The following is a 16,658-nucleotide window of genomic DNA, read 5'->3' as shown; positions in this document are numbered from 1 at the left end:
TGACCAACAATTAGTTGACATTAAACTGCCGTAATCAATCGTTTTTACTCAAGGTGAAACTACATGTTTAATTTCTATTAACATAGAATCTTAAATTATGCATTAAATAAATCAAGTTTACAATAGTACGCTTTATTCAAAATCATTAGTAAAATAATTCTATAAAACTTAAACATAATTTTTATCAGTACTTAAAATAATAAACTGTCTTTTCTTGTACTTTAATTGTACTGTTTTTATTTGTTACTATTGTATTAAAATACTCTTAAACCAACGATTCAAAACTAAAAGAAAATAGAGTGACAGTATATCCAGAGAGGATCCACCGTGGCACGCAAACAAACCCCACAAAGCGAGGCTTCGTTAAACATTTAAAACATTTGTGCCACAATTGTATCGATTCTTCGAAACAACGTCTCCACAGTGACACCTGCTCGCCAATTTGGCTATTGCCACATGTCGATAATGCTCTTCTGCGAAAAAATGTGGCAGACAACAAAGCTACTTATAATACCAGACTGTCAGTAATGGTGATCTGCACATCTGTTGGCTAAATCCTTGTACAAACAATGCAAGAAAAAGATTGAGACTGTTAAAGACAGCAGGCTTTGATTGTCATAAACTGTGCTTCAACAAACTGATCCCTCTGTCTACATCCGTGCTGCTGAGCAACCGCTGAACCACGAAGAAGCTCCTTTATCCTCCTGTGGATGTTTTATCTTGTAACACCGGCAGGATGTTAGAGTGAGGATGTGATGCAGCGAATAACATTTTTTGTTGAAAGTAGACAACATTTTTTACGAATGTGTGTATAAGAAATAGAAAGAGGTGGTATCAAAAATATAATTCAGTAATTACAAATGATTCTGCTTCATAAAAATGGAATCCTGGCACCTCGCAATGTCTCAAAGCAGCAGGTACGTCCCAGCTGGGGTGAAGCACACCAAAACCTTGTTCAGTCGTAGCCATGTGATCTGGATGTTTTAAACCACGCTTCTGACCAGTGTTTCGAAGCAACCACGCTTCAGAAGCAGTGTCGAAACGTCTGTTCCCATCCCTAACATTATCCACAAACGTTAGAAACATGGAACAGTGGTGAACCTTCACAGGAGTGGCGGGCAGACCAAAATTATCCAAGAGAAGACTAATCCAAGAGGTCACCCCAGAACAACATGTAAAGAACTGCAGGCCTCAGTTAAGGTCAAAGTTAAGGTCAGAGTTCATGGGTGGAAATGGCCCGCATAAAGGTTTTCTCGGTTTTGCCAGAACACATCTTGATGATCCCCAAGAATGACAAATGCACAACGTTTGTCCAGAAGTATAATCAGATATGGGGCAAGCACAGAAGCAGCCAGGATCAGGTCAGCTGACAATCTGCTTAGATTCTTTATGTTCTCTATGTCTTTTTATTCAGATGTGGAAACAAGTGTTACGAATGCTTTGAGGGAAATCATGTATATTTAAGCTTTCTGAAGGTTAAAAACTGCCCTGTGTGTGCTTGTTTATGTGAGTTCTTCAATCCTTTAATCTCTGCAGTGGAGGTTCGGGTTATATTGATAACAACATCAGCACAACTACCAGTCACAGTAGCTGCTTTTATCAGATATACAGCAGGTTCAAAAGTACCAGAGACCATTAACATCATTTCCTGCATGATGTAAAATAACAAGCATCTGTTCTAATGTCATTGGTGTAAAAGAGGAATGTGGGAGCTGCAGGCTAGTTTATCAAATCCGCAAACAATATCAATATGGTGACTACAAAGGCACGAGGTGGTGAACAATTAAAAATGCAAGTCTCGTTAAGTCTTTTAGGGCTTGTCGCTACCAGCTTGGAAAGTGTAGACACTGTAACTTTTGTAAAAATAGCTCTTTCTGTGTTTGGGTGATGGCTTGAACAGGGCTCTGTGAGATGTTTTCATAACCTGGCCCTGCTTTAAACTTCTCCACATTTTCATCCCCGACATCTCAGATGGGTTCCTTGGTCTTCAAAGTTCTGTTTGACAGTCGGGTGCTTGGTATTGAGTATTACTTCTCCTGTCTCATCAGACTTGTTCCCTTCTGTTTTCCTTGGTGTCCTATAGTGGTTAGGGCAATCGTGGCAGCCTCGCTTCTGTCAGTCTGCCCCGGGGCAGCTGTGGCTACACCTGTAGCTACACCTGTAGCTGCCTCCACCAGTGTGTGAATGTGAGAGTGAATGAATAGTGGAATTGTAAAGCGCTTTGAGGGTTTTGAAAAGCGCTATATTAATGCCATTATTATTATAATTGTCAGTATTTATCCCTGTGTTCTCCATTCAGTTGTCTTCCTCTTTTATTGTGTCCATTGCTTCCTGTCACTCGTGTCGTTTACTTTCTTTGCCTCGACACGTCCATCGTTTCCAGCCGTGTGTCCCACCTCATGTCTCTCCTCCTGTTTCCAGTCTGTATTTATTGTCACGTGTTAAGTGAAAAGTAACATTAGTGAACTTAGGAACGACTGGAACGAGCAAAATAAATGGATCTTCAATAGGAGAAAGGAATGTTAGAATAAGGAATATTTTCGATCAGAATGGTAGAATTTAATTTCATTGCAGCTTTTCTACATTTGTGTTTATTACATTAACCTTGTTGAATTTGCGCAGAACTGTTCACTAATTTCTAAAGTGATTTTTAAATCATTTTTGAATGTGATGCATTCACTGTACTCGTCATACATATTATATTCAATTAACCAGGATGAATTAGAGCATAACTGTACTTTAACATCAAAGGAATATTGCAGTGGCTTGAGATGAAACCTGACACACAGGTGAGCCAGAGCAGGGGTATGTACGTGACCATTAACGATCAGTTAGTTTCACCTGTGTTTTTGTTACCAGCTGCAAAAAGTTTAGCTGGTTTTAACCACACACACACACACACACACACACGCTTCTGCAACCACATGCAAGTTTGGTATTGATTAACTACACCAAATAACCACTGAGAGATGAATAACGTTAATCTTTTAATTACAATACAATATTTGCCAGGGAAACCCTGCATCCATCCACCCACAGACTGTTGCAGACCTACAGCGCCCACCGTGGTGCAGCAGCTAAAACTAGCAGGATAATAAATGTTGTTTGATGGGAAAACTGCTCGGGTCAAAGCACTGAGCATGTTAGGAAAAAAATACTAGGCAGATAGTTTGGGTTCAGTTGATCAGGGCATACCTGTGATAACATATTTATATCATACAAAACAGAATTCTTTTGAAGATGGAGAGTCTAAAAACTCCCAGACAATGCAGCTGTTGTGGTCCCATAACAGGGGGTCTCGTCTTGCTCTTAGTTGGTAAAAGCTGAAACTATCTGTCCTGGGTGGGACTGTGCACAGCTGGTACTGCTTACTCTGATCATAGGCGCAGCCATCAGGTTAGCGGTGTTGCTTGAGTGTTCTTAGAGTGGATGTAAGACGGTGTGATCACCCACACAGTTTACTCCAAACATGACTCGTCTCTGAAGCATGCAACGAACCTTATTTTAGCTCTCGCACATATGAACCCCAATTTTGTGACATTTGCTTTGGTTTAGTCTTCAGAGACCACAAAGAAAATCAAGGTAAACGATAGTGACGAAGTCTAGAACTGGTCACACTTTACTGCTACTCTGAATCAGCTCACAAACACCAAAGCCTCATTTTCAGGTGACCAGTTCAAAGGGCTCCAGTCAGAGTCAGTCCTGTCGCCCTGCATGCACATCAACAGCTGTTCACTGTGTGAGACCTCTGACCAGAATCTGTGTTGGTGAAATATTGCAACAGACAGGAGACAAAGTTTAATCTGAATAATTCCAGATGTTTCTTGGGGAAAACGGTCAGAGTTACAGGAAAGTGCTTCTCAGCAATTATATCCAATTAATTTATTTGAATTCTGCTCCTCTCCTATGGTGACCAGTGTGCAGGAGACAAAGCCATTTCATTTCATACAGTTCAGGACAAAATGCAAACACAAAGCAAAGGCCTTCTTTGCTGCAGGACACAGGACGAAGCACAGTCTACATAGATTTCTGTACAAATGTCTTCTGATGCATTCAGCTTATCGTCCTGACAGAAATCCAGCTGGTAGCGTTATTGGGGCGATTACGTTTTCTCTCAGACTGACAACATCCAAACTTTAAGAATGACAAAGCAAAATTAAAAATGTTTTCACTGCACTACATTGTTTATTGTGGCTACACACATGGTTACTGTGAGAGTCAACGTCCCGTCTAGATAAGAAGCATTGTAGCTGGGCTTTGACAGCCCAGCTCATCAACAGGAATGGAAGCAAAGATTACTAATGGCTCATAATAACGCCGCCCTAATCACGCTTACCGACCACGTTTCCTTCTTAATTGTTCTTGATGGTTAGAGAGTCTGAAGAGACACGAAGAGGAGAAACTGTCACCATCGATAGCTGAAGGCCATCTCATCAGTCCTGCACTGTGTTGTCAGTAGAACTACTCTGAGCAGCCCTCTGCTGTTTCTTTTTGTAGCTGGGCCAGCGACATACTGGACAGCAGTGTCTGCCCGCTGCCAACCATACCACAATGCACTGCTGGTGGAAGGCGTGGCCACAGGGGAGCCCCATCAGTACCTCCTCGCTCACAAAGGTCTCCAGACAAACCACACATTCTGAACACTGAAGCATGTCACAGGGCCACATTGACCAATCACAGTGTTGATGGTTAGAAACACAGTCAGACACGACGCAGTTATCCTTCACCGCCCTGTCAGCTGACAGCGAGCTTCCATTCCCGGATGATTCAGCAGCACACGCACACTGACGGCCGCCGCTGGCGTCCACGTCGCCGCACGCAGGAAGCTGTGAGTTGAAGTTCACACTACATAGTGATCTCTTGTGGCTGCTGCTACCATGTGGAGGTTCCTTCCTCTCTTCGTCTGAATGTTGACTACGTGTTTCTTCATCCGCCTTTTCACAACAGGCCTCCGACCCGGACTGACCAGCTGCTCTGAGCCTCCAGGTCGGCAGCGTTTTGATGTAATCCATGTTTACTAACGGACGAAGCCACAGATCAGGAAAAGCCAAATGCTCAAATAAGAAGTTAGGATCATCTTCCCACTCTGAGTGGTCAGACGGAAACTGCTGTAGTGATGCAATTGGATGGAGCAGGTAGGAAGTGTACCAGTCCCACAGACTGGCCAGCCACTCCAGGTTTGTACGGCTGTCTTCTTGGCTCCTGGTACCACAGCGCCGTTTCTTCTCAAAGTAGTCGACGAGCAGGCCGTGGGCTAGGTAGGTAGACAGGAAGAGAGCTGGGTGGGATGAGTAGACGGTCCAGTCAGCTCTCACTAGGCTGGCTAGTGTAGTGGTGTCAGCATAACGCAGCAGCTTCAGACTGTAGCCGTGCAGAAGGTCCAGATAGGGCAGCTGAAGGAGAGCCTGGAGAGAGTGAGCAGGCAGGGATTAGTGACAATTATTAACAGTTTTACTCAGTAAAACAGAACATGCAGTCTGTTGTTACATACTGTCAGAGCAGTTTGGATTCTCTCTGATACGAATGCAGTAAAGTGCGACACACAGCCCTGGTTACTGTGGAGTAACTGCACTGTACTTGATTCACTGCCATGAAGGCTAACGAGGGCAAATGCTCCGTGATGTCCTGGTGGATGTAAAACTGGGCACCGTGCAGGCCTGCAGGCCACATGCAGGCCTTTGGTTGGAACGACAGGTAAAGGTCCGGTTCATCCACCAACATTCTCCAGGAAACGCCCACAGTGGACGGCTGTTTATTGTGATTTTGTGGAAAATTGTAATTTTGTCGCTTTTAATTTGAAAGTCCCTCCTATTTTTTAAATTTATGTAAGTAATATGTGTGCAAATGAATGCAGCTTAACTGCAAATGCACTGGAACAGATGTTTTAGAGATTTAAGTTGGCTAACCATTAAAAGTGAAAACTCACTCACTTTAAGTCGCCCTGAACAGCACATTACATTGTAGTACAATAATCCAAGCATTTATAAATCTATTTATAAGAAGAAAATCAGAAAACTTTATAAACATATTAGTGTTTCCACTAAAATGGAAACACTAATATCTTTATTAGTTAGCATAAAGTAGGAGAGGCCTCCTCCTGCGGACACGAAGCACGCTCCCTGTGCCCGTCCAAATATTCATTTCAATCAGTATTAAAATGGATTTTCAGTATTTTTGTATTAATGACTTTTAATAAATGTTTAATAAATCACAGAAGATTTGCCTTAAATCTAGATGACTGCTAAAAACCACTTTTTTAAAATTATGTGAATAAATCGTTATTGTTTAGCTCTCGTTCAGTCTTTTTTTCTTTACTGCAGCAATTGAAAGTAAAATGCTTAACACAAGAAAAACGTCAGGCGTGAGGACTGAGTGGTGCCGATGATTCCCTACCAGAACTGGCAGCCAGGAAACCAGCAGTATGGAGTTGTAGGTCCCAAGTGTTCGGATCAGAACTACAAATCGTTTCACGGTTGCTCCCTGAAAGCATGTTAACGATTCACATCAGAATTTCAGAACAGCACTACATGACCTGGAAGCTAGAAGACCAAAGACAATGCAACAAAACCCGAACACAGAAGGAAAGAAAGTAACATCAGGTTTGGAGATGTTGCAGTAAGAGCTGAAGAGAGCTGTTCAGTCAGGATATCTTACAGTGACGTACAGGTCTGTAACAGGACTGAAGATGCACCAGACAAGTGGCCAGGGATCGGCCAATCAGCATCACGTATAACCGAGCTGGTCATGGACAACATGCATGCTTACTAACAGCTAAAATACTCCAGGTAAAGACAGGCGCATGGCAGTTTTTCAGGTAATTCCCTGTGCATCTCTGTAGTACTAGAAAACTTTTTATTTGTTTCAATGAGAGAAGAACTGTAACTCAATGCAATGTGGGGAAAACTGTAAAGCTGAATAATTTATTTTATTATGAAAATAACATTGTGGATTGAAGAAAAGTTGATTGTGTATGCTGTCTGAAATCATTTGTAGGAAGAAACTCAGACTTGACAGTAATAACAATAATATTGGCAGGAAGAAGAAAGAAAAGGACAACTGATGCATTTCTGGGAGAAACTTCCTGTTCCTGTGCAGGTCTATGAAGCAGCACAGACAGCATGTGTAGTTAGGCTGAGCTAATGTAACTGTAGCTAGAAGCATCAAAGCTGTCAGATGAATGTAGCGCACGAACAAGTAAACTTCGAGTAGAACATAGTAAATGTAAAGTAAAAACACAAAGTAGAGAGTAGAGGCTTTTTGTCCCCTTTCACCTCTACAACTAAGGAAGACTGAAACAGTGACCTGTGTAATGAAGAGGTCCATCCAGGCCAGCAAGTTGATGAGGACCAAACTGAAGACAAACAGATCGTTGACCTCTGGTTGGACCGAACGCAGGAACGTATCCATGGCAGCGAGGGACAGGAACTCCCCGGTGCTTTGGGGACGAAACACAGACTGCAGTTTAATTTCTTTACATAAAAAACGTGCTTTTGAAAAAATCAGACATCTTCATTAACAGTCATCACCTGTTGCCATAGTGATATATGCCCTCAGGCATCTTAAGGATGTAGGCGGGGCTGCGTGTCACACCAATCTCTGATAGGCTGCTATAGTTACCCCAACGACGCACATCCACAAAGATGAACTCGATCCTGCCGGTGAACTTAACAGACAGCGAGGAGAAGAAGGCCGGCGGCTGGGCCAGGCGGGCAAACAGAAACATTTTCAGTGGATGAGCTGGGTCAGAACGCCACTCCTCCACCAGCTGCTCAGAATGATGCAGGGTTTTGATTCGATGAGCCACATGTGAGGTCATCCAGCGGAAGATCTGCTCAGTTTCAACCCGACTCCCTTTGTACTCTTTAAGCATGACTTTGCCCTTTGATGCTGAAGTCTGGGGAACCGACATGATCAGGGTGGAGCGCTGCCAGCCACGCTTGATGCACGACCTAGCACACAGAAGACATAACCAACAGTGATCCACAGCAGGTCAAATCTACATGCAGTTTCATCTGTCCCACTGGAACCGCTCAGCTTTATGGCCCCACTGCTGCTCCACGACATACCAGCGCTGTTATACAGTACGTCGTAGTTGTGCTGCTGTGTGGCAGAGGGTGTGTGTCTGAACATGTAGTGGACTGCATCCAGTCCCTGTAGTCAGAGTGGGTTTGCCAACAGCACATGTCACACATCACAAAGACCGTGACAGCAACATTTCATCTCTGAGTGGTTCTTCTGACAGCAAAGAACTTCAGCTTGTTTTAGTTTAGCTGTCCAATCAGACCCTGTCCTTCAAACTAGGAAACATTGATCATGTCCTGGTTTGTGCAAAAAAAAGGATGAAGTGGCTTCGAGAGGTCAATGAAACTAAAACAGCTTTTCAATAAATGCTCCTCGTGACCAAGCTGGTGGCACAGTGAATCTTTGCTGTTGGAGAACATCTCCAACTGAAGGTGAGCAAACACTGCTGATTTCACGCTGTCTGCTGGGAGGAAACCAGTTTCCCAGCATACAATCAGTCCGAATCCATCTGTGCCAATGAGCACAACTACTCTGCGACATGTCCTCCTGCAGTACAGGACTCACGTCAGCCGGTTGTCAACCTGTGAACATCTGATTGTGCTCCACAGCTGCTGAGCACCTGCTGCAGTCAAACCGCCGTCCTGTGGAGGAATTCCTGTTTCAGATGTGTCAGGTTCTGCCTGGACTCTGTTAGTAGTTTATATGAATAATTATATAAATTTGTATTTGTTTAACGTGAATTTTTGTAAACCTGCATCAACAGAGTAACAGTATTTAGTTATTTTAGGTGATCGTCGTATTATCTCAAACAGATCTCAGCCTGCTGGTAGATACACCTGAGGCATCCATTGTTGCCTCGTTCACAACACTTTCAGAAAACCTGACCCAAGCGCTCTGAGGCAACTGTTGTTGTGACGTGGTGAATGGCAAATGGACTGATTCTTATATCGACCTTTTCTGCTCTCCTGGAGGACTCAAAGCGCTCTATACAACACGCCCCATTCACACACACTGACACTCCGATGGATGCATCCGAGAGCAACCTGGGGTTAGTTAGTTAGCCCAAGGATACTTGACATGCAGACTGGAGCCAGTAGATGACCTGCTCTACCTCCTGAGCTACAGCCGCCCCACCACGTGGCACTATATGAATAAAAATGAATGAAACTCAACTGACCTCTGACCTTGAGGTTGAGGTCACTGAAATTCAAACTCATCTGTGATTTTCAACACCGTGTGTTATCGCCATATTGTCACTATTGTGGCATGGTAGTTGCTTTGAAGATGGTCACTGGCTGGAAGTCACAGACCTGGTCCTAGACTTGGTCCCCGTCTTCAAAGCAACCACTTCAAAGACTGCAGGATCACTGCACAGGGTCGCGGTGCAGCCTTCCACCATGTTCTTTCCTAGTGTGACTGTCAGATTGTGTAACTGTTGTTCAACTTCCGTAGTGTCTCTTTCTGTGGAGTAACAGCATATCACCTGTAGTCATTGGAGCAGTTGAAGGTTCCAGTTCTGATACCAAACTGGGACACCTTCTGTACCATCTTCCCCCAGTTGGACTGGCTGAGCAGAGCTTCCCGGTCCTGAGCAATGACCTGCCGTCACACACAGGGACATGATACGGTCACATTGGTAGTGCTGGACAATCAGCTTTTAATATGATTTGCAGATTAAACCCACTTTATTACAAAAGGCTTCCATGTTCCAGTGAGACTGTCACTGTGGGCGAACCGACGTCGCTTCTTTTGTCTCTTTGCACCAGCTTTGTTGTGACAGTGCAGCCATTTCCCATGCATTTACTTTGATTTATGCCACATCTGCCCTAAACTCCCAGTATGGGTAATTACTAAAATAGTTTACACCAGCAAGCACAAGTTCAGTTCTAGAATTACAATATTTTTAATGCTAAAATATTATTATTGTTATTGCTAAAATTTCAAACTTGCTGATTTACAAAAAAAGCAGCAGAAAAATAGTAAAGCACATTATTTTTGATTAACATGCCAACTAATACTTTACTTGAATTTCCTAAAGAACTTAATTTCAGTGCAGGGATGTGAACGTTTACATCCACCATCTCAGAGCAGTGGAGCTGCAGCAGTGGAGCTGCAGCAGTGGAGCTGCAGCAGTGGAGCTGCATGCAGCTTTGGATGTACAAACTTTTATTCAGTTTGTTAGCTGACTAACATACACACACTCAGACTGACTGCAAATATATATTTTTGCTTTGAAACAAGTTTTTGCCAGATTTTGAAAACATTTAGTGGCGGGGGCGTGGCAGGGGCGTGGCAGGGGCGTGGCGGGGCGTGGTCTCTGGCTCCCTGCAGTGGAGGGGTGGTGCAGCGGGCTCGAGGGGCAGCTGCTGCTACTCTGTAATCATATTTTGTATCACCTAATATTTTGATTCATTTCATTTTTCACTCTGATAGACCTACTGAGTAAATATTAAATACATTTCTATTATTTTCAAATTAATACATTTCCTATTTTGAGACAACTGGACAACAGGTGAAGAACTGGAGGACTGCCCACAGAGGCGGAGATCAGAGTTATTGAAATATTTGTTGAGTAATCGAATAATGAAAGAAAATTAGCAGATTAGTCAACTACCAAAACAATCTCCAGCTGCTGCTTGTTTGTGGATCTCTCCTTTCAATCTTGTCTTCAGTAACTCAACCTTATTCTTCATTAGGGTGACCGACTTGTCCACTGAAGAACATTTCTTTGCCTGCAGAAAGTCTTGGGTTGCTTTTGCAGTACACTTTGGGTTATGAAGCTCTGAACGGACACAGTGACTTTTAGCTGTCAAACAGATGTGCTCATATTAGACTAAAGAATAATTATGCTATGCTATGTTGACGTCATGGTCACCTCAGTAACTGCGAGGCTTCCAGGTCCTGTGGCAGCAAAAGAAGATTTCTTTGATGTCACTTGTGAGTAACTATAACTACACCCAACTACACCCTGAGCCTTTCCATAGCTGGATCAATATTAGAACAGGTCACCCAGATCAGACACCTTGGTGTCACCATAAATCACCACCTCTCATGGTCTCAGCATAAAGACTGTTGTTAAGAACATGGGGCAGGGCGCCGCTGATCTTTCTACATCACTTCTTCTGTCATGAAGGATGTTATTAACGCACTAGTGTTATTGTTCAATCATCTGGTCAGCAGCGTGTGAGACAGACCTCAACAGACTTCGGTTAGTCCAGAATAAGGCGACCGCATTAGTGTTAAGATGTTCATACTATACCAGCATCGATCAAATGCAGAATAAACCTTCCAGTACAAGCTAAATTACACCATGGCTTACTTGGACTTCCAGATAAGATACACAATTATGCTACACGACTGCAGTGCAGTAACTCCTCGAGCCAAAGGTCAGTTTTGAAAAACTCTGTTATATTCGGAGCATCTTTAAAGTGGAATAAACAGCCTCACACAATGAGAGCACTGGCTGCTACTGCTAGTTTAAAAACATGAAAGCCTATTCACAGTTTTTAATTATTGTAAACATTGTAAGAGGCCAATGTTGTGCCTCAGTGTTATTGATGTTTACATGCTTACAACCTCACTGTGGATGTAAGAGCTAAATTATGAGGAGATTTTTGCATCTACTTTATTGTGTAATGTTTTATTAGCTTATACTTGATGGCTCGGGCCCCTGGAAGACTAGCAACCACTACCGTGGAAGCTAATGGGGTTCCTTATATATAAATAGATAAATAAGCCCTTTCTCATAGGCAGCAGCAGTTAATTCTTTACTAATGCATTTCCTCCTTTGCTTTACATTAATACCCCTGAAAGCTCCAGACCGACAAACTACTCGTATGTTTGCTTTAATGGAGGTGGTCACACTTTCTAAAGATTAATTCATCAAACGCATTTGAGTAGCAACACCCGGCTGCTGCTGCCTGTAAGTTTCTTTTTTTGGACACTTAATCATTCACCACTGACAGGTTTAACAGAGAATGTGCTTTTACCTGAACTAACCAGATCCCATCTTTAGTGTCCTCTACTAATTCATAGAAGTGCACCTCTCCACTGAAGTGTGTGGTGCTGGAGCCGTCGGCCTCTGTCTGCTCCTTCTGCTTCTTTATGGCCGAGTACAGCTCCCCCTGTGTCAGCTCTCCTGTGACAGAGCAAAGTGCAGCAGCTTTTAAAGAGCACTGATACTTGACATCCATGCAGCAGTGGTCTTCATGCAGCTCGATGTCATCCATGTACAGGAGGTGGCAACGTGTGCCGTTCACTTGAGGCTGGTCTATAGTGCTGTTTGCCACATCCCACTGATGTCCTGATGATGCCACTTCGTCAGCCATTGCTATTAAGTGCAGGATTTACAAAGGAGATGACCTCCACTGCTGTTCTGCATTACTGGCTACAGAAACCAACTACAGAACAGAGCAACTGTTATCCACCTCCTGTGCATGGATGACATCGAGCTGCATGCTAGGAGTGAATGAGAGATCAGCTCACTGATCCACTAAGATCAATAACAGCAATAACATTGGCCTGTCATTCGGACTCCTATTGATCGTGTACATTTTTAAGCATTCCACTGCTGCGGTCTAAGCATTGTTATGTGTTGCATCCTTGTCCCATGTGCCCTTCCAGTCTCAGTGGAGCTGTCCTCATATTGTTCCCCTAACACTGAGCAGAAAAGCTGGTTTATTCTCCTGGACTCTATATCTCTGGTATACTGGACTCTTCAGGAGGTTAGCAGTTTCCAAAGCCTCAGACATGGGCACACTTTTCTTCATCACACTTTTCTCCAGTTCCGATAGTTGGCTACCTGACACCCTGGCTTCCCCTTGTCATAGACAAGGTACAACACAAACGCTATCTCCAGCTGCAATACAAGTGACTCGTTCCAGATGTTGGCTGACAAAGAAATCCTACCGATGACTGACTGAATTTTATAAAGCTGGAAAATCAAAATCTACCCAAGGGACTGTATCAGCAGTGTTCAAACTAAGACCTGAAGAATGAAGGATTCAGTTGAAACCAGGTAGCAAAACAAAAATTACAGCCACAACTTCCAGAAAAAGTGTTTAGGATGCAAAGAAAACTCCACAAATGACTTCAGCTGGCAAACAGGCAGGACTCGAAGAAAAAACGTCATTTGGGTCGTTTCTGTTATTATGATTTTAAAAGAGCAAACACATCAAATTGTTAGCAAATGTCAGGAACCACCGATCCAGTCCACACCGGCAAAGAAATTCAACTACAGCTACAGACATGGAGTCATCACACCAACTGAGATCAATCAATTAGAAGACAATCCTGCCCCCAAACTCATATTAGCTGCTTCAGTCCCCATTGATGGCCTATCAGAACCTGTTCCAATACCAAGATGTCCAAGAAACATCTACAACAGGTCAGATCAATGCGCTCTCGCAGGACACTCACAACCTTATTGGTGGAAAACATAAGAACAGATTTGGTTACAGAAACATTTCAAAACGAATTAATTTCTCATTATTACACATAATTCATGATCATCTACGGTTTGATTCTTCGCACGTGTGGATGAGTTACGACGGACAATAGCACCTTTACAAATATATTTACTTAGAAAACAGGTGACATGTTCGATACTTGTTCTCACACACACACACACGCACACACACACACGCACGCACACACGCACACACACACACACACGCGCACACACACACACACACGCACGCACACACACACACACACACACACACACGCACACACACACACACACACACACACACGCACACACGCACGCACGCACGCACACACACACACACACACACACACACACACACACACACACACGCACACACACACACGCACACACACACACACACACACACGCACACACACACACGCACACACACACGCACGCACACACGCACGCACACACGCACACACACACACACACACACACACGCACACACACACACACACACACACACGCACACACACACACGCACACACACACGCACGCACACACGCACACACACACGCACACACACACGCACACACACACACGCACACACACACGCACGCACACACGCACGCACACACGCACGCACACACACACACACACACACACGCACACACACACACACTCTGTGAGGTGTTTCAGTGGCATCGCTGGCATTCATCTCCTCCTGCGGGCAGCTTGTTATCCCAGCAGGGTATCTGATGGCTGATAGGGAACATGTACTGATGAGCTGAATCTTATGCCTTTCAGCACCTGTCCCATCTACTTGACGTGTTTGACTATGGTTGACCTTTGTGCATCTTCTTCATGGTTCTCATTGGCCCATGGGATACTCAGGCCCTGGTAGCGGTCCTCTATGCTATTCTGCCTTGGTGCAACTCCATCTCTTTAGTCTGGATCACTTTCCCTGTCTTTGCAAACAGTTGGCCACACTTATCCAGTTTGAATGGCATCCCAGTATCCTGGCTGTAGATCCTGGTGAGGCTGACCGGTGAGTCGATATCTCGCTCCTGGCATACACATTGATGCCATCCATGTAGTGGAGGTGGCTGATGGTCACTCAGCAGCTGAATCTGTGTCTGTGTCCACCCTGAGCTGACTGAATGGTTGAGGCTTATGCAGAACAGGAGTGGGGACAATGCTGGTATATTTCACAGCTGATGGTAATGTGTGGGGTTGTCTTGGAGTTGGCCTTCAGTGTTGTCTTCCAATCCCCCTGACTTCCTCATCAATGTTTTTAGCACATAATTACCCTTGTTTAATGCCAGGCTCTGGAGTATCCATGTGTGGGGCATTAGATTCGTGTAGTCATCCAGACAGTGCTCAGGCTGGTTGACCCTGTCTTAAGAGCCCCTGTTTATCAACCCTGAGCTGATGCTTTGGCCTGCGGTGCCATTTACAACGTCTTTCAGAGCCGTTTTAATGTATTGACTCGTCTGCCTACCCAGCTTGGTTATTACAATGCCTGAGAAAAGCTTCCATGTTGTGGAGAAGCAATCGTTTGATGGTGCCGTACCCTTGTGAGGACCCTTCATGGCGAGCCCTGCCCTCTCTATCAGAACCGTTCGCTTCTTTGCAGTTTCAAAGTCCTGAACTTGAGAAACACACACACACACACACACACACACACACACACACACACAGAGAAAATAACAGCAGCTCATGAACCCACTAATGATGAAGGCTGTGTGATGCCTCTGGCTTTACCTGATTTCTCTACCAGCTCGCTCACATCCTTCTTCTCGACCAGCCCGGAGTATCCCAGCCCTCGACACTCCAGGATGGTCTTTAACTTCTTGTAACTGAGAGTAACCGGATCCACGAGCTGCGTAGCGAACATACCAGTCTCATACCAAACTACTGCCTCAAAAATCCTCGCCAACGTAAACAACACTATGAAATATAAGAGCAAGAAGAACAGTTTCAACCACATCTTACGGCTGAGCGAAAGCGCCAAGAGAAGGTCTGCGAGAGGCTGCGATCAGCAGACAGGCTTACACACACATCTGCAGCAGCCACGGGCACACAAACGTCTCTAATTACAGCTGGGAAGACCCCCTCACTTGTTCCTCCAACTGTTTACCGTGCTAACGGTGACAGCTCAGCACTTAGCTTAGCATCGCAGGTAGGCCTCTGCTGTAACAAAACTAAGCGTCTTTAGCTCTTCGTCGCCACTGCAGCAGCTTCCGCTGACAGTCAGCCGCGTATGAGCCTGGATGCTAACACCGTGCTTCACATTCTCTGGGTTACAAATCGCCAGTAATGACGAGTGTGACCGTTATTGTTTCTGTCTCCGATCAGCTGTGTGCACGGAGAAGATGGCGTCATATCCTGTTCCACTTGACGCTTGTAATACCCCCCTTCTCCACACACACACACACACACACACACACACACACACACACAGAGTAATGAAACTGTCAAAGTGTAAATAGACAAACGTTAAATCAAATATCTTAAGTAGGGAAATGCTGCGTGAACGCTGTAAGGCTGCAGCTGTCTGCTGAAGAAGCTGAAGAAGCTGAAGTCAGCATTTGAAAAGTAGCTAAACTTGTAATCGTTTCGCTCAAGCACAACAACTTAGCACAAATGTAACAACTTGGCAGAAATGGTTCAACACAGCAGAAGTATTGTAGTTCAGCAGAAATGTTAATAATTAGCACAAACATAGCAACTTGGAAGAAGTGGTGTAACAGTGTAACTTACAGTTTTTCTCAAATGTTAAAACACAAAAGCCAATCCTGTAACCCAAATGACCAGTAGTCTAAACACATTTACTAAATGTAGCCACCATATTCCAGTACCGTAAACACATGTCACATGAAGACACAAAACACAACCCTCTGTACTCATAAATCTAAACACATTTTTCCTTGCTAAAACACATGTTGCAAAACAACTCTGCTCATATCCTCAAATGAAAGCCCATGTGATGCAAAATGCTTGCCACAGTCACCAATCTTTGAACACAGGGAACACACCTGGCGTCATTCACTACACACAATGACTCAAAATTGAAGACACTTGTTGCTAATGCTGTACCCACATGTAAAAGCAAGTTCAGAGTGCACAGTATGCTGAAGGTTCCAAACAAACACAATGGATGAAGGCAGAGTCAGGGGAAGAGGAATTTGATGCAGAGGAGGGA

At 44.1% G+C, this 16,658-nt stretch overlaps 1 protein-coding gene across 2 annotated transcripts; it reads right to left on the bottom strand.

The window, feature by feature from the left end:
- Window positions 1-3,867: 3,867 nt before the first annotated feature.
- Window positions 3,868-15,861, bottom strand: rnf103 (ring finger protein 103). 2 transcript variants are annotated; one of them, XM_085282559.1, is made up of 8 exons: window positions 15,509-15,861; window positions 15,218-15,403; window positions 12,012-12,160; window positions 9,506-9,621; window positions 7,527-7,949; window positions 7,303-7,435; window positions 6,394-6,480; window positions 3,868-5,405 (listed from the first exon to the last, which is right to left on the bottom strand). In XM_085282559.1, exons 2-8 carry the CDS (start codon window positions 15,348-15,350, stop codon window positions 4,434-4,436), a joined length of 2,013 nt encoding a protein of 670 aa, XP_085138685.1. In that variant the 5' UTR covers window positions 15,351-15,403; window positions 15,509-15,861; the 3' UTR covers window positions 3,868-4,433. The 2 variants fall into 2 exon arrangements, with proteins under 2 accessions (XP_085138685.1, XP_085138675.1); XM_085282549.1 differs by having other exon boundaries at window positions 15,218-15,861.
- Between the last annotated feature and the right edge of the window lie 797 nt (window positions 15,862-16,658).

The sequence above is a fragment of the Mchenga conophoros genome, linkage group LG2, assembly GCF_057382185.1.
Source record: "Mchenga conophoros isolate Kocher_MC1m ecotype Shallow Benthic linkage group LG2, M_conophoros_male_GT1.1, whole genome shotgun sequence".
Lineage (NCBI taxonomy): Eukaryota > Metazoa > Chordata > Actinopteri > Cichliformes > Cichlidae > Mchenga > Mchenga conophoros.
Note: the sequence above shows the minus strand (reverse complement) of the source record. Positions and strands in the feature narration are given on the sequence as shown.

Excerpts from the sequence above, each read along its gene's own strand:
- rnf103 (XM_085282549.1), bottom strand. The coding sequence starts at position 15,443 with ATGTGGTTGAAACTGTTCTTCTTGCTCTTATATTTCATAGTGTTGTTT. Across the intron at positions 12,161-15,217 it reads CGAGCTGGTAGAGAAATCAG|GAGAGCTGACACAGGGGGAG; the intron begins GTAAAGCCAGAG and ends GCTCTGTCACAG. Across the intron at positions 7,950-9,505 it reads AACTGCTCCAATGACTACAG|GTCGTGCATCAAGCGTGGCT; the intron begins GTGATATGCTGT and ends TCTGTGTGCTAG.